Source organism: Cyprinus carpio, chromosome B8 (genome assembly GCF_018340385.1).
Source record: "Cyprinus carpio isolate SPL01 chromosome B8, ASM1834038v1, whole genome shotgun sequence".
NCBI classification, from domain to species: domain Eukaryota; kingdom Metazoa; phylum Chordata; class Actinopteri; order Cypriniformes; family Cyprinidae; genus Cyprinus; species Cyprinus carpio.
In genome coordinates this window covers 7171923-7192743 of record NC_056604.1, presented here as the reverse complement: position 1 = coordinate 7192743, position 20821 = coordinate 7171923, and the positions used below count along the sequence as shown (strand labels likewise).

At 34.7% G+C, this 20821-nt stretch overlaps 2 protein-coding genes across 4 annotated transcripts in view; both read left to right on the top strand.

The window, feature by feature from the left end:
- Window positions 1–16282, top strand: part of LOC109051984 (PHD finger protein 19-like) — a 31653-nt gene extending 15371 nt beyond the window's left edge. For both annotated transcript variants that reach the window (XM_042729436.1, XM_042729435.1), the window contains exons 13-15: window positions 3310–3395; window positions 7788–7883; window positions 14928–16282. In XM_042729436.1, coding sequence (XP_042585370.1) covers window positions 3310–3395; window positions 7788–7883; window positions 14928–15261 — 516 coding nt within the window. In that variant the 3' untranslated portion in view covers window positions 15262–16282. The remainder of the gene's footprint in view (window positions 1–3309; window positions 3396–7787; window positions 7884–14927) is intronic.
- Window positions 16283–18351: 2069 nt separating this feature from the next.
- Window positions 18352–20821, top strand: part of dab2ipa (DAB2 interacting protein a) — an 89217-nt gene continuing 86747 nt past the window's right edge. For both annotated transcript variants that reach the window (XM_042729427.1, XM_042729426.1), the window contains exons 1-3: window positions 18352–18769; window positions 19826–19947; window positions 20314–20440. In XM_042729427.1, coding sequence (XP_042585361.1) covers window positions 18694–18769; window positions 19826–19947; window positions 20314–20440 — 325 coding nt within the window. In that variant the 5' untranslated portion in view covers window positions 18352–18693. The remainder of the gene's footprint in view (window positions 18770–19825; window positions 19948–20313; window positions 20441–20821) is intronic.

The following is a 20821-nucleotide window of genomic DNA, read 5'->3' as shown; positions in this document are numbered from 1 at the left end:
TTCTGTTATTACAGTTACTACTGTAAGACTTTCTAAAAAAAAAGGTTTCTAGGCCAGTTGCATAAACGCAGAAACTGTGTCTTAAGATCTAGCCAGCTAGCAATTTGCTAAGGGGTAATCAGTCTTTTATTTCAGATTCAAATTAGGCAAGTTTACACTAAGTGAAAAAAAAAAAAAAAAAAGATGCATCTGGCTGCACTGATCTATAGCATTTGCAAACTATTTAACACTATTTTTAAATACTGGATGAGTGTATATATCAGTGGTCAGTTAATATGAGTTGCTCAGTGGCAAATATTGATATTTAGAGATGCCAATACAATGCAAATTAGATGGATTTTATATGCACACTCAACCCCTTTCAATAATTTTGGGTTCAGTAAGATTTTTTTTATTTATTTTTTATTTAAAAAAAGGGGGATGCATTAAATTGATCAAAAGTGACAGTAAAGATATTATAAAATTATAGAGTTTATATTTCAAATAAATGTTGTTCTTCTTCAAAGAATCCTGCAAAATGTATCTCAGTTATCACAAAAATATTAAGTAAATATTATATACAACTGTTTTCAACGTTTATAATAATAAGGAATGTTACTTGAGCAGCAAAAAAAATCTGAAAGATAGGAATAAATGACATTTTTCACAAATAAATTCACAATATTGCTTTTTTTTACCGTATTTTGATCAAATAAATGCAGCCTTGACAAGCATTAGAGACTTCTTTCCAAAAAAAACTTAAAAATCGTACAACCCCAAACTTTTAAATGCTATTTGATATGTTATACAATTAATAACAGCAAATAAGACATGCTCAAAACTTTTTAAATTAAAATGAAATCAAATTTTTTTAAAAATATTTAAAAACAGGAAGTGTTTGATATCCATTCACAAGACTTTCGGACACTTTGGTTAATTGGCCAGTTCAGGGAGGTTCCGACACATTTTTTGCCAGCCGATCCCATTTGGTCTAAAATATTTAATTGAAGTACCTCCTTAGATTTTATTATTTCCAAATTTAAGAACACATTCATGTATTCATGTTTCTCTGATAATGATGGTCACATGACATACAGGTAAACTAATAAAATAACTTTTTTTAGTAAGTGTTTTATTTATTTTTTTGTTAAAACAGAACTGCCAACCTGTACGCATTTTGACCTCAAAGTACGCTGGTACGATTTGTCACTCTAAACTACGCAAAAACTTAGTGACGCCCCTGTCCATGGATAGTATTCAAAACAAGCAACAGAAAAAGATGAAGAGTTCAACCAATCAGAGCTAAATTTCGTTTGCGTTTTATTTCTCTCCTAGTAGCCTGTAGTTTATAGTTTCAGTTCGAAGTGGCTCGCCCCCACATCAAAGCCGCTCGCGCTCGCCCCGTCAGATGCTATGACAGAAAGGCAGTGTGTGAGGCTGACAGAGACGCGCTGTTTAATGTGTTTGAGATGTGCTGTTTTCCTTAATGCATAACTTACATTTCACAGGTATATTCTCCATCTGTAAATGTTAAAAAAACAATGAAAATATTTCCATTTTGCTGTCAGAAGTGCATGAGCTTTTGCTTTAGTAATTCTCCACTAAACTCCACAGACTTCATTTAGAACGAGCGCCGCCGCACGCATGCGCGCCAAACAGACAGCGCTCGATGAAATAGGAGCACAGAAACTCTGACTAAAGTGTACATTTTGCTGAAATATTTGTAGTTGGACAATAAATGTGACATATGTAGAATTTTAAACCTACAAGTAATTGTATTTGTATGATAGCACTAACTGTAAAGCGTAATGGGGTAATCAAAATAGCCTTTTTACTCAATTAGTCTGTGCTTTTTACTATTTTCATTTTTAGTTTAGTAACTGTAACTTCTGCTTTAAAAATATATATTTTTTGTTTTTAGATTGCAATGTTACAATGTTTTGTTTTTTAACCCTTTTTTGCACATAATATATGCTTACATGCTTACATTCGCTTTATTTGTTTAATCCAAATACAAAATACCGAGATATATACAGTAGGCTACCGTATACCGCAAATCAGCCAAAAAATACAGATGTGTACTGTAGTTTTTTTCTTTTTTAAATAGCATAAAAAAACTAAATAGCAAAAATTAACTAAACTGTTACGGTAAACACACTGATGGTACTCAAAAAAGTTTTGGTACTCTGAAAATTTCAAATTCAAGGTTGGCAGGTCTGTTAAAGTGATTTATTTATTGTAATTTTACATTTTAATGATTTAATTCATTATTAGGTTTTTATCAACTCACAAACCCCCCTGCAGTTCACTCACGAACCCCAGGTCGGGAAACCTGATATATATTGATCTATCACTAAACCACACACACAAACTAAATAATTCAGTTTGTGCAGTCCTCTTGAAATCAGATTCATGAAGAGGTGAAGTGTTGGACTACTGAGGCTGTGTTTGACCTGTCAGTGCGAATCTGAGCTTTCCTTACTGAGATTTTGTGCTCTAGCACTTAAAGTTTCTAGAATCCCTCAATGGCTTGCTCTCAAGCAGCCGAGTGAATTGCTACTTGTTTCTTTCAGTCGTTTTTCCACATGGTTTCATATGTACGGACTTAAAGCTGATTTAAATATGACCTGTGTGATGTTTACTCTTCGATATCTTCTCCCTGCCTCTCTTCATTGCTCTCTAGCATCTGCCTGCGCCCCTTTCATTCCTTGACGCCTGCTGCCATGCAGACCTTGCATCTCTCCCTCGCTTCTCATGTGTTGTTTTGTCTCTTTCTCGCCTTCGCTCCCTCTCTCCCTCACCTTTTTTCTCACTCTGTTGGTAAAGCTACTTTGAAAGCCAAGCTACAAGCTACTCATGATTTCAAGTAGCTAAACTTCAGTCAAGCTAGCCTTTAGCACAAGAAGTCAGCTGCGCTACAATCCACTAACAAAAAGTCACGCTTCTGACAAAATCTAGTTGGGTTATGTCTCTACTTTTAGTTTGTTACTCCCCAGCTCTCTCCTACCCTCTCATTCTGTCTTTCTACATTTTCTAAAAAGGATTACATTCATCCTCTGAAGCATTTAACTGACAAATCCTTCTGAGAGGTCTCCAGTCCCCAGACGTGCTTTACTTGAACTACACATCCTTGACACTCCAGGCAGCACGGCTAATAATGCCATGAACGACTTCAAAGGCGGCATTAGAGTGATTGTAATAACCATGACGTCTCTGATCGGCATAATCAAAGCTGTGATTCTCGTAATCATCCGAATGACAATCAGACGATGCACTGGAATGAATTTATCTAACATTTTATTTCATGCTTTGTTTGTGCCATCATCGCAGAATGACCTCACCTCTACCTGGAGCACCAATCATCACATGGCCAACATATTCGACTTCACGCTGGACGAGCTGCAGAGCTTAAAGAGGTGACTTTTTAAATTTGATTTTATTTTAAGACATTTTATTGTCTATTTAATCTATATCTAAATTATATATATATATATATATAATATATATATATATATATATATATATATATATATATATATATATATAATATATAGTCTACTTTACATTTTAATTTTAATTTACTAATTTTATATTATTTCATTTTTTCCAGTTGTAAGTCGCTTTGCATAAAAGCATCTGCTAAATGACTAGATGTAATTTTATTTAGATTTGTAGAGTGAATACTATATATTTATAAGTATCAAATATTTATATTATTTTTTATATTAAAGTGTTATTCATAGAGTTTTGTGAAACTATGGGAGGTGGACCTCGGTCCAACTTTTTAGTTGTGTTTCAGTCTACATTACAATCACAAAATATTATTAATGCAAATAGTATTATTATTTTAGCTGCAGTGTAAATGAAAAATTAACCCTTCCTAATACTAATACTCTACTAAATTTAATTTAGGTTAAACCCTCAAGATTTAATTTTGGTTAAATTCTGTTCATTTTTAGTTCCTGCGAAAACAGCTCTACAAATGTGAATTTAGTGAAATACTGTAATCATCTGTCCACAAACATTGTTCAATCAATTTACAAATGCGAAATTATGCAAATGTGAAAATAATGCTTAACTGGTGCCTGTTATATACCCAAATGCACGTTAACCTCACAGCACATGGAGATGGAGGTCGCTCCATTCACTGTGAACTGATGTGGCGAAAACACTGAATCACAAACTAATATGCAGTGCTACAGACTATATATTTATTTAAACCACCACCTTTTGAGATCTGATAAGAGCACTAAGCCATATTGTGCTTTCAATTTCAGTTTGTTTGACAAATGCTTTGCCAAAAGCAATAGTGCAAAACACAACATTAGAGACCTGTTATGTTATTATGAGAAGTGTAAAATATTTTCGGTTCATTATGAAACAGTAGGGGGAGAGATTAGACCATGGCGGGCAGCCAGAGTCTAGGTAATTAATGGGAAACGCTGTATAATTATATATTGTGATTTTATTGTTTGGAGCGCTTGTGTTACATAATGTTTAGAAATGCTGCACTGATACCATTATCTTTGTGAGTAATCTTTTTTCAGATAAAAAAAATAATAAAAATAAAAAAAGACATGATAATCAAATCAGATTAAGTATTAAATTCACTAAATTGTTCACAAATAGGCATTAGCACATGAATATATACAGTGCAATTTTTTTAAAACATTATATAAAGCCATTTATCACCACCCATCCCTGATGTGAACGAAACCACCACAGTGAGATAGTTAGATGAGAGTTCATCAGTCTTGTCGTCCATGCTTTTCAAGTGTTTTGCATTTTAAATTTAGTGAGGAAAAACCATAATTAAGCCATAATATTGCATAATCAATGTATGTTTGGTACTAGTTCATTATTCACCCTTGTCCTCTCAGTGACTTCATAATCCGTTGGGACCCCGAGGCACGTCGTAACAATTAAGCGCATAATACAGATATCCACATGCTTCGGGTTTGATGGCTCATTTGATACGTCTGCCCTTTCATTTTTTGATAAAGTCGCCTCACCTGTGTTAAAACTGCCAGAAATTAATTGTCGCCTTTCCATCAATGTACATAATGAGGTCTCAATCAAATTCAGTCTACCTTCATCAGTCTCTCTCACGGCAACAGACGGCACGCTTAACCTTTTCTCATTACCTTTGATGTGAATGCTTAAGCATCTATTTATTGGCTTTCGAACAATCATGCTCATTTGCATCCATTTCCCTTTGAGATATCGGAAAGGTCTCTCACTGTTTCTCCAATCACAACCCCACCTCGCAGAAAATATATTTTTTATCAACACGGCGGGTGAAGTGATTTAATTATACTTTTCTGTAAAGGTTATCATCTCTCAAACAGGCCTGAATAATGAGAGAATTGGAAACACTATTGGGGCAGACAAAGCTTTCAGAGGCGAAAGCGGCTGTCTGAGAGGGATTGTTGAAGAGTATAAAAGAGAAATCTGGAGTTGGTTTCGGCCATAATAAAAAGGGCACGTTGGGTTTCATCACAAAGCCGTGAACTGTAGTTAATGACTGCCATCCTTTGAATGCTAGTCCTGATAAACTCTGTTATAGTCACAATCCCAGCACCGTATAATGTGTTGAATAGCAAGCAGCAGGTCGGATCAACTGTATTCTTTTGTATTCTTCAGTAGCCCTTTGTTTTGGCCTCTTGAGTATGGCTGAGATTAAACTTATTGAGAAAGATAAGATTAGTAACATGAAGTCAAATTGAAACGACTTTCTTTTTCCTCAGTTACTGTTTTATTTGAAAATTTGCAATTAAGTTGACAAAAAAAATTGAAGTTTTAATCAGTGTTTTTTTATCAGTTTATATACTATTATAGTATTTATTATTATTTTGAGTGAGCATATATATATTTATGTATGTATGTGTATATATATATATATATATATATATATATATATATATATATATATATATATATATTTAATTTTAGTATTATTTCTTTGTGCTTTTGTCATTTTTACTGGATTAATTCTATATATTTCTATTTGGCTTTAATTATTAATTATTTTAATACTTCATCTTAAACTTTTAGTATTTCAGTTTTGTGCCAGGGCAATATTTAAAAATCTCTTCTAATTTAACTTTTATCTAATTTACCCTTTAATGGAATATTTATCTACTTTCTATTTCATTTTATCAGCTTTATCATGTTTTTTTTTTTCAATTAATGAAAACTATTCTTGATAGTTTTAGTTTTAAAGGGGACCTATTATGCAAAATTAACTTATGCATGGTGTTTGGACAAGAATGCGTGTTGGCAGTGTGTGTACACAACCACCCTATAATGATAAAAATCCACCCACTCCTTTTTTTTTTTGTAATCCCATAAATCATAAGCAGTGTCTCCCGGTTATAACATAAAGCCACTAATAGTTGACAGACACTACCGTTATAACATAGAACCACCCTGAGCGAGTTCACAGCGAGTTGTACACAGTCCGCCATTGCTGCACTGACGAGAATTTCTCCCAAGCGTTTTAGATGTTCTGTAGCTGGATGTACAGTATGAATCCACATAGCTCTCTCCTTACTCCCGAAAGCTGAAGACTAATTGGATTGGACTAGGTGGATTAATTTTGTTTTCGAAGAAAATTAGTTTTTTGTCTATGCGAATCATTTAACATCGGACTGCTTTGTGAATTAGGGTCAGTATAAAGCAGGTTTTGCACAAAAGCTGCTCCTGAAGGATGGACCAGTGCCAACTATTTGATACACCTCCGGAAGAAGTAAGCATCACGCGTTAGTTTTCCAAATTGCAAGAGCTTCTTGGCACTTTGTAAGGCTAGTGTTGCTAAAGTTACCATTGTCTGTCTGTTTTCACTGATGCTGCCTTCACATGCTACCAGAATGATGGTAAATAGGACTGTGGGAGTTAAAATTGCATATAAAAAGCAATGTGAAGTCGACCGCTGGAATTAGTCGAGCTCATAATCACAAGTGGGGCTTATAAAGTTTGTATTGCACCATGAGTTATTTTTATTGCGTCGTGCTCCCTTTACACTTTACACACACACTCTGGGGACATCAGAGACTTATTTAACATCTTGTAAAAAGGGGCATAATAGGTCACCTTTAAGTCAAGTCAAGTCAACTTTATTTATATAGCGCTTTTAACATAACAGATTGTGTCAAAGCACTTTACAGTAATAAATAGGAAAATAGTGTGTCAATAATGCAAAATGACAATAGTAAACACTCAATTTTCAGATAAAGGCAGTTCATCATTGAATTCAGTGATGTCATCATGCAGCTCAGTTCAGTTGAAATAGTATCTGTGCAATCAAGTCAATGATATCGCTGGATATTAAGTGTTCCCAGCTAAGCAAGCCAGAGGTGACAGCCGCAAGTAATGAAAACTCCATCGGTGACAGAATGGAGAAAAAACCTTAACTGGGAGAAAACAGGCTCAGTCGGAGGCCGGTTCTCCTCTGGCCAGACGAAACCAGCAGTTCAATACCAGGCTGCAGCAAAGTCACATTGTGCAGAGGACTCATCTGGTTCCTGTGGTCTTGTTCCGGTGGCCGTCTAAGAGACAAGGTCTTCACTGGGGATCTGTCTCTGGGGCTCATCTAGTTGTCATCTTTTAATCAGCAATAACAACACTTTTTTCAATCAGTTCCTGATAGATAAAATCAAGCTCCACCTTTTTCCTCACTTAATATTCTGTTTGTACTCTTAAATATAAATGGGAAGTAAAATGTGTTTCATGTTGACTGTAGGTGTTTGATAGTCGAGTCATTGACCATTTTCCCTTTCTTAATCATTGTCTCTCTTTATCATTCTTAGCACCAGTTCAGGACAGACATTCAGCATGGACCAGGACTCCACCGATGCAGCCAGTACTTCTGGTTCCGCCACCACCAGCGTCTCCTATGACTTCAGGTACAGTTCATTTTCTGCAGTTCTGCAGACTTTACTAAGGAAAAAACAATTATGCATTTGATAAAGGAGCATTCATCCTATTTTACATTTGTCAACTCTCTGTGGCACTGACTAGATTATAATTATCACATTCAGTTTCTGTTGGTCGGTAAGAACAGATATATTTTAGCACAGAGAATCTTTACACAAATATTTGCACCCTCACAGTGTTGCTAAAAAAAAAGATGCATTGAGAATTGTTTGGGAATCAGATTGTGACTTTTTGAATCAAAACTAGGTACTAAAAGACTTCCACCCCTATTTTGTATGCTTTTTTAAAATGGGCGTAGTACAACAAAATGCTCTCGTGAATATGTTTATTTAAATACAGTACATATTCTTACAGTATGTGCAGCCAGTTACATTTCATAAAACTTAAAAATGCACTAGTAACAGTTCCCTGTCAGTGAGATTAATTTAGTTGTTTGTTCAACAAAAGTTGTGTTGTTTGCAGTCTTTGTATGTATAAAATATTAATGTTAAAAACATTAATGAGAAGACCATCTGGCAACAGTTGCACAGGTAGCATTATATAAAATTATAATTATGATAGATTTGCAGTTCAATGTTAGCATTTCCTCTGTTTTGTTTTTTTCTTTAAAAAGGAATTAAATGTATTAATGTATTCAGTTAAAAAAAAAAAAAATTGAAAAAAAAAAAAGATTTCAATTCTTGCTCACAATTCTTGCTAAATATGATCTTGTTTAGCCACAGGGCTGTAGATTCAGCAGCAGTGCAAAAGGCTGGTGTGATGTAATTCTTCACAGGCCGTTGCGAATCACTCGTACTCTTGTAGATCCTTGCAACAGAATGTTTTAAATAAGTGAAGTTAAACCAAGCATCTGACATATAAAGTCAACCCAGTAAATCTTTCCAGTCAAAACAATTTCCCTGGATTAACCGGTGACCCGCTTGTGCCTAACCCTGAACTACAACTTAAGTGGGTTTGTGGTTGCTATTTGATGCAAGCCTGAGGGATTCTGGGAGCTAATTTGTCATGACATTTGAAGTGGTGACATCAATGATTGCAACTAAACCATCGGGCCACCAGGGTGCCTCTAACTGCTTTGCTTTTTAATATACATGAGCTCCAGCAATTGTCAATTTGACTCGGCCGCTGGATTGACCGTGGCGGGTTTGCTGAAATTCCAGGCCTGTATCCTCTATGCTTTTCATCTTGCTCTTTCACAAGTGTCCTTTTCACGGCTACACTGCAGCGTAATCAATATTGCTGGAGTGGGACAATTTGGCAGTGCAACTGTCACTGTAGATTCTCACCTCCCCTGCTGGGGTTGCACTCTGCTGCCCACGAGTTAAAGAGGAATAACAGGCGTCCATCACCACCTCATGTTGTGTGTAAACCGCCTCTGACAGCTCGCAGAGAAATATGCTGTCAGATTATGGATTATTTATGGTTATGGCCACTTGTTTGCACCTGTTTATTTTAGAGTCTGAAAACGGCAGTGAAACCATGCTAGAGCTGAGAATGCCATCAGTCAGTTATGAATTTGGATGTCAGTCTGTCACATACATTTAAGGGTATGTGGCTATTTAGTTACACAGGCCTTTGCACGTTTCTTGACTTAAGTTTGGTTTGAGTAAACGACAGAACTCTGTCTGGCACCCCAGCATTTAAAAAGAACATAATTTTTTTAACCAAGACCAGGAAACGTTACAAGCTGTTGTGGTCACGTATCTGGGTTTGCTTTAGTGCTGAAGGTCAGATTATTAAATGAATATTCCAAGTATTTTCAGGCTCTACTGTGGTGTGTTATCAATTACCGCAGATTTGTTTGGGTTATGCAGTTTTCACAAACCGTCAGTGTGTAAGTGAACAGGAAGCATGTTTATAGTAATCACTTAAAATTAAAGTCCAGCAAGTCTAGGGTTCACTTTGTCATGAAAAACCTAGCTAAGTTGGCAAGAAATATTAAAGTGGTCATATGATGCGATTTAAATTTTTCCTTTCTCTTTGGAGTGTTACAAGCTCATGGTGCATAAGGAAGAAGATCTGTAAAGTTGCAAAGACTAAAGTCTTAAATCCAAAGAGATATTCTTTATAAAAGTTAAGATTTGTCCATGCCCTTCTAAAACGGCTAGTTTAAACACGCCCCCACATGTCTACATCATTGTGTGGAAAGATTGTTGTAGTATTGTTGTTGCCGCTGCCGGCATGTCGTGGAGATGCTGTGTGTTTCATTGTGAAAGCAAAACTACTTGTTTGGCCTTCCAAAAGAGGATGATATCTGCTTTGTCATGCCTGGAGCTGATCTGTGCTGGTCGCTGAGGAAATACACCAACTTTGCACTGTGGATCGACGGATCGGCTTTCACTGTGGACGGAGCAGAGGCCAGCCCCGGGTCGTCACATGTGGTTGCTGCAAGCTGCCGGCCGCTCCTCCTTCGAATCCGCTGCCCGCGCCATTCTTAAACCCACCGGCCGTTTCTCACTCAAGCCTGCCGTGTGTGATGCTGTGTGATTCGTTGTGAAAGCGAAACTACTTTGTAGCCTACAATGGGTCTGTGTACAAAGGCTGTTTCTATAAAGTGGGGCAGTTCCAACTTTGCAAGGACAGTTTGGCGCTTCTTTATCACAGCCTGTTAGTACGTTTTTTTATATTTAAAGGTAACCTTTTTGGTAACTTCTTGACTTAACTGACCACGACATTGCATGCATGTAGTTTATTTCACGCTTTGATATGAAAGAATACAGGCTACAGTGCGCACCGGCGCCATTGTGCTTGCAATTGAAGAGCATGCGCTGAGAGCACAGTAGCCTACCGTTTCCGCACTCGTTTGACTCGCGCCTGGTACTGAAGTGGAGTGCGCGTCTGAAATATCTCCCGTTCTCAATCATTCTGCAACTAAATAAATGCACTTTTTGTCAACATAAAAAGTGACAGAAGCAGCAGTTGTGCAGGCGATACATTTTTTTCAGTTTAATGTTTAAATTAATATTTAATTTAATATTTTATATATATATATATATATATATATATAGATATATATATATATAATATATATATATACCAAATATATATCAACACCGCGTCACCAGCCGTAGTTGGTCCCATTACCATCGTGGTGGTAAAAATCTGCCACCGTCACAGCCCTATTGAATGCATAAAACAATTTAATTTATTCATTTTTTCTTAAAGTAACCTTATGATTTTTTTATTCTCAGAAAAACTGTGTATATAAATTTTTCTAGTTATCAAATGAAGACATAAAACATTAATTTAATTTATCTTTTAATTATTGAAAATCAAGCAAACTTGCGATGTTAAAATGTTACAATGTAATGTGATTTTAACCCTTTTTTGCACGTAATATATGCCTACATGCTTACATTCATTTTATTTGTTTAATCCAAATACAAAATACTGAGATATAAAGGCTACTGTATACTGCAAATCACCCAAAAAATACAGAGATATGAATTTTTGTTCATATCGCCCAGCCCTACACAGACGTGTACTGGAGTTTTAATTAAAGTGTACTCGAGGTTTTTTTATTTATTTATTTTTTTAATAGCATTAAAAAAAACTAAATAGCAAAAACTAAACAGTTATGGTAAACAGTTACAGTAAACAGTAAAAAACAGTATTAAACAGTATTAAGTAAACTGTTTTACCCCCACTCCACCCACCCCCGCCAACCACGCTTATGGTACTCAAAAAAGGCAGGTCTGGATTAATCGCGATTAATCGCAAAATAAAAGTTCATCAAAAAATTTACGTTTTTGTTTACATGATATATGTGTGTGTTCTGTGTATATTTATTATGTATATATAAAAACACACACATGCATGTATATATTTAAGAAAACTATGTTATATTTGTATATTAAATATATTTATATATAATATAAATTATATAAATATATACATGTAAATATTTCCAAAATATATACTGTATGTGTGTGTCTTTATATATACATAATAAATATACACAGTACACACACATATTATGTAAACAAAAACTTTTATTTTGGATGCGATTAATCGAGATTAATAGTTTGATAGAAACTAATAAAAATATGTAAATTTACATTAAAAAATGTAGGATGTTCTTTTATGTTGTTGAAAAAAGTCATTTATGCTTTACCAAAGTTGCATTTATTTAATTCAAAATACAGTAAAAAGTAATATTATCAAATAATTGCTGAATTTTTAGCAACCATTACTCCAGTCTTCAGTGTCTTCAGGATACAGATATCATTCTAACTGATTTGTTGAAGAAATATTTCTTATCAATGTTGAAAACAGTTGTGCTGCTTAATATTTTTTTTTGTGGATAATTTTTTTGTTTATTTTAAGAACATAAAAAGGTGAGTAAAAGTATTCTCTCTGACTGGTTTATAAAAATATTTTTAAAAAAAAGATGTAATGAAAAATCGTAAAATCATAATATTTATGATTAAAATATAAAGTATTAAAAAACATTGTATTTTATATTTGTATCTATAGTGAATGTATATTTTATATTAATGTTCCTGTTTATAAATATTACATTGCTTTTTGAGTGCAGACTCAAAAAAAAGAAAAAAGAAAAAAAAAGACTGATTGGAAAAAGTTATGGATTTTATTTAAATATGATCAATAAATTCAAGAAATGCAATGAATGCAAAGTTTTCTGACATTTCTGGCAGACACAGATGTGATCTGCAAATATTTTTCAAATTTCCTGATTATGGGTCAAACTCAGAATTATGCAGTTGTTATGGCAAAATATGTGAAACCAATTCCATCTCATCAATGCAAAAAAGAGAGAGAGAGAGAGAGAGAGAGAGGAAGAAAAAGAAAAAAGATTCATGTATAAGTTACCAGATTTTCTCTTTTAACTAGTCATAACCTGAATTGAATATTTTAAAGGTTTTTTTTTTTTTTTTTGCTTGTTTAGCATTGTTTCCATTTCTAAGAGTATTTACTTACTGACAGCATGAAACACATTAGTGCATCCTTTAAATATGTAGTTCACCTAAAAAAAAATTAATTCTATTATTTTTTTCTCACTCTCATGTCATCGCCACATCCCTAAAATCTCATTTACATCTACTTGAGATTCAAAATAATTTGGGGGAAAATAATGATAAACTTCTAGATAAACTTAATAATAAACTTTTTGTACACTTCTTCTCTAGTCTCTTGACCTTTTCTTTTAGCCTCCCTCACAAAGCTTTATTTTCTTTGAGAAATGTGACCACTTCTTCAGAAGCTCATCGTCTTCCTGCTAGTCATGCCTCGTGTCCCGCGGCCCAGATACTCATACAGTTAGTAATCCCTTATATTTGTCCTGTATTTTTGTTTTTGTTTTGTCACCCGCTGCGCTAGGCCTGGAGAAACCGCGACCAAAGAAAGCAAAGGCCTGCGCGCAGAACATGCAGTTGGATGGATGGCTGGTTGGAGACTCTGCCAAATGGCCCCACTCACTCTTTGATATTTTTCCCATAGTTTGTCTTATTTATTTTAGGATATGAACGCTCATTAGTATTCTTGCAATGTTCCTAAGGGTGTTTGAAAAGAGGCGGAGAGAGAGGGTGGAGGAAAATAAACACGACTTGGATTTTCTCGACTGGAAAAGTTGTGAGGGTCGATAGATCCCTGTCCCCTACTGTTTATCCTCGTTGTGGTCTAGATCAAACACTTCACAAACACTTATCTGCTTTCCGTGCTTGGCTTTCATGCACTAATACTGTTTAGCTCTACATCCCATTTTAGCAGCTGTAATGATTTCTGAAATGGAGGTTGTCAGCATCGGATTTTGATATCTTGCTGTGATTTCCCATGTTACACATGCCCTTGGGCAGAAATGTGGTCATTATGGGGTTTATGCTGATTGGAAACTCCCCAGAAGATTTGCAACATAAAAAAAAAAAAAATACCTAAAAGTCCAGTTCTGCTGCATGACCTTTAAAAAGCCATAACACCCACAGAGGCAAGTGAAAGGGGATGTCAAAGGCAAGGAAGTAAAATTCAGTGTTAAACAGGGACATCTTGTGGTAGACATTATTAGTGGCTCTATAAAATTTCATCTCTTTAAAGATTCTTTAATATTTATTCACTGGATAATACAACAAATAATACATAAGTTTATTATTATTATTTTTATTCAAGCAGAACAAAGAGTAGTGCACATTTTTAACTGAAATGTAACATAAACTATAATAATCTTTTTATATTTGCAGCATACAGAATGCAGACTATGCAATTTGTTTAATGGCTAGAATATCAGGACATCTTTAGCTTCCATTTCCAATGTTATAAATTATCCAAAAGTGTTTACAACTATGATTTATTAATTAATTTATCGAACTTAAGTTTCAAAGGTTTGAGGTCAGTAAGATATTAAAATGTCTTTAAAAAATGTCTCTTATTCTCACCAAGGCAGCCTTTATTTGATCAAAAATACAGTAAAAATAGTAATATTTGTGAAATATTATTGCAGTTTAAAATAACTATTTTAAGAAATTTTAAAATGTAATTTAAAAAAATAAAATAAAAGCAGAATTTTCTGTCTTTCAGTTATTCTAATATGCTAATTTGCTGCTCAACAAACATTATTATTATTAGTGTTGAGAACAGTTGTGCTGCTTAATATTTTTGTAACCATGATAATTTTTTTCAAGAATCTTTGATAAATCTTAAGTTAATTGCATGTGTCCCTGCTGAATAAAAATTATTCATTTTTTTTTTTCAAAAAAATACAAATAAAGAAAAAAAAAATACCGACCCTAAATTTTTGAAAGGTTGTTTATTTATTTCTTTTTTCTTCACTCTCCTTTAATTATAATATACATTCTTTTTCAAATCTGAAATGATAGCAGGCTATATACAGTAATTAAAGAGCATATATTCCATGATGAACATGATTTGATTACAGGATTGTACTCTGAAGATATAATTTTCCCCCACCTCTGCAAATTGTTTATATGAGCAGAAAATAAGTTTGTTGGTTTTTTTAAATAGTGAAAGGCAAGTTCTTATGCTTCTTACATTCTTTACAGGAAAAATGTGGGCAGTCGGAAGAGGAAGTTGCCCTCCTCTAACTACACCGTGCTGGCCACAAAAAGAGAGATGGTGGAGCGTGAGCTGAGCCCCATCAGCATGCCTGGAGAGGAGAGTAACGTCATGATGGAGAACAGCATCGACAGCCACACCTTTGAGAGCATCAGCGAGGACGATTCCTCACTGTCTCACCTCAAGTCTTCCATCACCAGCTATTTTGGGGCGGCCGGTCGACTCACCTGCGGTGAAAAGTATCAGGTTCTGGCTCGCAGGATTACACCTGAAGGCAAGGTGCAGTATTTGGTGGAGTGGGAAGGAACTACACCTTACTGAATATCACAGAACAGAGGTGTGGAACAGATGGGCCGCGAAGGAAGGTGTCACGGGGTCCCACCATAGTTACTCTCTGTTTTGCTTTTCTGACAGTCATAGCTTCAGAGTTCTAGTTTTGTTTTTGTTGTTTTCCACCAACCACGTATAGTGTTTTTTTTTTTTTTTTCTGATAATCTGGTCTTCTCACATGTGAGACATTAAAGTGTTTGTTTTTCTTAAAGTCATTTGCAGTGTCCTTTTAGGGCACTTTAAACATCACAAACATGATTGAGTCTAGTAACATACTAACCTTACACAGTATAAGATCATTATTAGGTAGCAGATAAAGGACAGTATTATACAACATGAAGTCATTTCAGTTTAGTGTTGGGATTCAAACAGTGTAAAAGCATTCGCCCCGTGAGTTTCAGTTCCTGTTATTCAGGATTTCAAAGTTTGTGTCAAGTTTTATTGAGTTTAATGTTCATCCAAAAATGAAAATTGGCTGAAAATGTACTCATCCTCAGGCCATCCAAGATGTAGATGAGTTTGTTTCTTCATGGGAACTGATTTGGAGAAATGTAGCATTACTTCACTTGCTCGCTAATGGGTCCTTTGCAGTGAATGGGTGCCGTCAGATTGAGAGTCCAAACAGCTGATAAAAACCTCACAATAATCTACAAGTAATCTACACGACTCCAGTCCATCAATGGATGTCTTGTGAAGCAAAAGGTTTTGTGTTTGTAAGAAACAAATCCTTTTAGATGTTTTCATCTTCAGGCTTCCAGCTAAAATACAAGTATCTATAATATTGCTTCCTCCAGTGAAAATGTTGTGTGTCTCTGAATCGGGAGAGAAATATGCACAGATCAAGCACTGTTTACAAACAAAACAGTCCCCAACAGTTCTAAACAACTATATTGGTGGATTTTGATGTGAGGGGACAACAGGAGATGGATTTCAGTGGTTTTAAAGTTAAAACCAAGTGGCTTAATAATGGATTTATTTTTTTGTTTCACTTTACAAGATGTTAACTGGTCGAAAGAAGATGTGTGGATTACTTGTGGGTTATTGTGATGTTTTTATCAGCCGTTTGGACTTTCATTCTGACGGCACCCATTCACTGCAGAGGATCCATAAGTGAAAAAGTGATGTAATGCTAAATTTCATTTTACAAGATGTTAACTGGTCAAATGAAAATGTGTGAATTACTTGTGGGTTATTGTGATGTATTTATCAGCCGTTTGGACTCTCATTCTGACGGCACCCATTCACTGCAGAGGATCCATAAGTGAGAAAGTGATGTAATGCTAAATTTCTCCAACTATGTTGTGAAGGAGAAACAAACTCATTTAAATCTTGGATGGCATTCGGGTGAGTACATATTCAACAAATTTTAATTTCTGGGCAAACCATTCCTTTAAAGTAAATTATTTTGTTTGGTTCATCTCTCTCAGTATTTCTTCAGAAGGAATATACTGCATAGCGATTTATACACATTTGTTTGTTCATCTAAGATTAACAGTAAAGCGGTACTTCTTAGCTATGTTAAAATATTAGCACTTTCATTCTTTCCTGTCCAAACATAATTTTTGAATTTGTTCTAGGTGATTATATAACCAAAGTGATGCAAATACTGTTTTGAGAAGTTTTTCTCTATTTTATATGCTTTTGTATGCTCTGGCATGTCAGATTGGATAAACAAGACCTGCTTTGAGAAAGCAGAATGAAACTGAAAGGGGAAAGTGATCATTTGCATTTCATTAGCAATAGAATTTAAGCTGTTTTCAACGTTTGCCCACATATCAATGTCAAATCGATGTTTTTACAAGATCTCCAAAGAGTGTTGTTATATTTGAGATTGATCTGGAAGTGGATACATGCACTTATCAGATGATTGGATTGAGTGGAAAATTGAAAGATATGTGAAGTTTTAAAGCTGTCAGGTTCTATAATTTAACTTCATTTAGTTTAATAGGACACAACATTATAAATATACTTTATTATTTACATGTATATAATTGGATATAAGATTAGCCCCGTTTTATTATTGCACTAACACGTTTTATCAGCTATGCAAGCTATTATTGGATAAATTGACCTATATATTTCTAATTGATTTTAAAGAAAAAAAATTATGAAAAGATATTTCAAATATTTACTTTTTACTTTTATATTTCCCCAAAGGAAAAGCATTTGTGAAACTGAAATTTGTCAACAAAACACGTTGTTTTTGTACTGTATGTCAACTTGCTCACATTTCAAGAGACCTTTTGTATTATGGTTACAAGTTTAACAAGGTTTAGAAGAGAAACAACCTATTGCATTTGTGCAAGAATAAAACTAAGCAGTTTAGAATACTTTTATGACAATTTTTCTATACAGCAGCCTCAAAGCCATGCATGGTAAAGGTATGGTTTATTTGTAACAGTGTTTAAACATGTTAAATTTGCAAACTTGTATGTGTCATTATTCATTCATTCCTGTTTCAGACCATTAAAACAGTTTGTCTGCAACAATTGTGTCTCTTTTATGTACCTAAACAAACATTTTCACAGGTGTCTTGATATTATTTATAATGCACAATTAATACAGACACAAACGTAAATGCAAACACAGTAGCCATGATTAACTGGACTTTTCATCTCATGTGAGTGAGAAGAGAATGTAGGTTTCAGAAGTGCAGAAAACAGTGGTTAAAAGATTTTTTTTTTTCTTGCAAAGAACATCTACTTTCATTTCCTAAAAATTATATATTAATACATTCAGAAACCCCTGTATGTCAAAGCCATGGTCATGGAGTCATGCATTTTCACACATGCAGTGGCAAAAGATTAACTTATGAATATTAATTACATGAGGCTGACGTTCCTCGGTAACTTTTCTAGAACGTCCAGTAACATAGCTCAATTAATATTCATGAGCCAAGCCTTCCAACCAATCAGCCTTTAGCTCTTCTCTAATCTTAACGTTATCATTAATATTAATGAGTCAGGCCTTCGCGTTCTAATTTGAGAGGAAACAAGTGAATAAAGGCTTAATCTCTTTTTTTTTTTTTTGACGTGATTTAATATAATCATTGTGTAATTTATTCTCGAGAATTCCGTACGAATCTGCAAATTTTAAAACATCTGTCCAAATGAAAGAGTTGCTTTTGTTATTCAGACTCTTTTTTTTAAAGAGAGAGAGTTTTGTGTTTGTGGACAGATTAGTTGCTTTCTTCGCAGAGAGTTTAATCCGTTAATTTAATTAAAGTATTACATGAGTGTCTCCCTGTGTCGCCCGCACGCGCTTCTCAAAAAAGCGGGTCAACAATCTACACGCGCAAACTAGCGTCATTCCGATAATATTATCCGAAAGTTAATTTTGATGCCACGTTTAGTCGTTATGCGGCGTCCGTCAGGTGTGCAAATGTCCTGAAGCGTTGCATGTTGAAAATTGCACGCAGACAACATGTTTAGTGGCCCTACCGCTATGTCAACAACATACATCACCCGCTGTCAGCACCAGGGCTGGATGAGGGTCACCGGTAAGTACATCACTTGTTCTAGCCCGAAACGAGTTGAATTTGTTTATATTCTGAATGTCTTTGGCTTTTATGAATAAGTTTGTCTGCCATATGTTGACTGTGAGTGTTATTGTTATCCGTCACACATCTTACTTAAGTCAGTATTTTTTTTAGGGTACTTTTATTTTAAACATCTTGTGATAAGCTTTCCAGAAAAGTGTAGATAGTGAAATTAGTGTGAAAAAAAATGGAAAAGGTAAAATATCAAATAGTGTTGTAAATTTCTGCACTTTATTAAGTACGTCTTCACGCGACTTCAAATGTGTCAACTTGCCCCACATTTGTCAGACATTTTTTGAAATAACTAATTATTCATAGTTAACTTTTCGGCTAAAATCATCCTTCTTTATTAACTCTTATTTGAATGCATGAAATAGTGGTTTTATCTTGCATTCTTTTGTTTATGCAAAACGAATAAAAGTTTGGTGGACGGAATTCACGAAAAACAATTCTGTTTGAAAACCAATTTAAATAGCTTGTTGGAAACCAACATTAGTTAATCAGGTATCAAGTCTCTTTTAGTGTGTTATTGCAAACAAACAGACATCTTTCTTATATTTTTCATGTGGCTCAGGAATATATTTATATATCAATGTCTTGCCCTTTAAATTATTTAATCATTTTCCTAATTAAATCATAGACTGTATAAAAACAGGATTCAAATCTCATTGGATGAGAGCACAGCCCCAGAGGTGCACAACAACTGGCCGGTCTCTTAAATGTTATTTTTAAACTCAGTAAATTAACTTAAAGAAATTGAAGGCTCTCTAATTCAGTAAACCTGTACTGTAGCGTTGTGCTTTTAAACGAAACAGTACTCATGCAACTGAATCTAGGCCAAGCAGGAAGGATTGTCCATTCATAGAGCTGTATGCCAGCTGGCTTTATGACCACTGGGTCACCTTCTGTTTTTAGCTGCTAAGACTCACACTCTTTGGTCCTACCATGATTGCAATTGATCCATCTCTTCTTCCTTATCTTCTTTTCTCATTTTATCATACGTTTTCTTTTTTACAGACATGAAAGGCTCATCAGTTCACTGGATATCTTGTGGAAAGCCACTTTCAGAACCAATCGGATGGCAGGTCAAATTTTGCGTGGTTGCAGAATGTCAACTTGTTCTCCTGGACAAGAGAGAGGTATAAATATATAGTCATTATAACATATATTTCAATATATTTGCCTATTAATCGGACTGAAACTTAAAGCATTAAGAAGTCACATTTATTGGCTGATACAAACGTGACTGCTGATATATGCATCACTTCTAGACTTCATTAATAATATGTGAAAATGTAGATATTTTTAGTAATCGGGACTTCTTTTTTGCTCTGACTGTATATTTTCTTGTACCCTTTGACCTCAAGGGGGCAGCACATATCAACAAGTTCTAAGTAACACGTCAGAGCAGAGAAGATGAGCTTTCTTTAGCATACTAGAGTCTTTCTTACATGCCTTTGCCCACTAACACTCTAATCCTCTGTACTTCTGTGGCTTGTCCTCAGATCAGTCCAATGCTGTTCCGAGAGCGCCGTGCTGAATCATGCACCGTGTGGCTCCTGCGACACAGCACCAGCATTCCTGAGGGAGTTCAGCTCCATAAAAACCAGAGCACCCAAACCAGAAATGCCAGTGAGTAGGATCTGGAGAACATACTTGTATGCACCTGTTGCAGTTAATTTTTTTCTTTAGAAAGTGAAGAAACACTTTGTTGAGTAATAAACTCTGATAATAGTCAAGTCAAGTCAAGTCAAGTCAAAACCTTTATTTATATAGCGCTTTAAACAAAAAAGATTGCGTCATAGCAACTGAACAACATTAATTAGGAAAACAGTGTGTCAATAATGCAAAATGACAGTTAAAGGCAGTTCATCATTGAATTCAGTGATGTCTTTAAAGGTCATCAGATGTCATTGGCAAAGTTGAAGACGAAAAAAATTGCTGAATAGCTGCTACTTACAATGGAATCTTTATCCTGACTTTTAGTATACTGTTTAAAATGACTTATTTTGA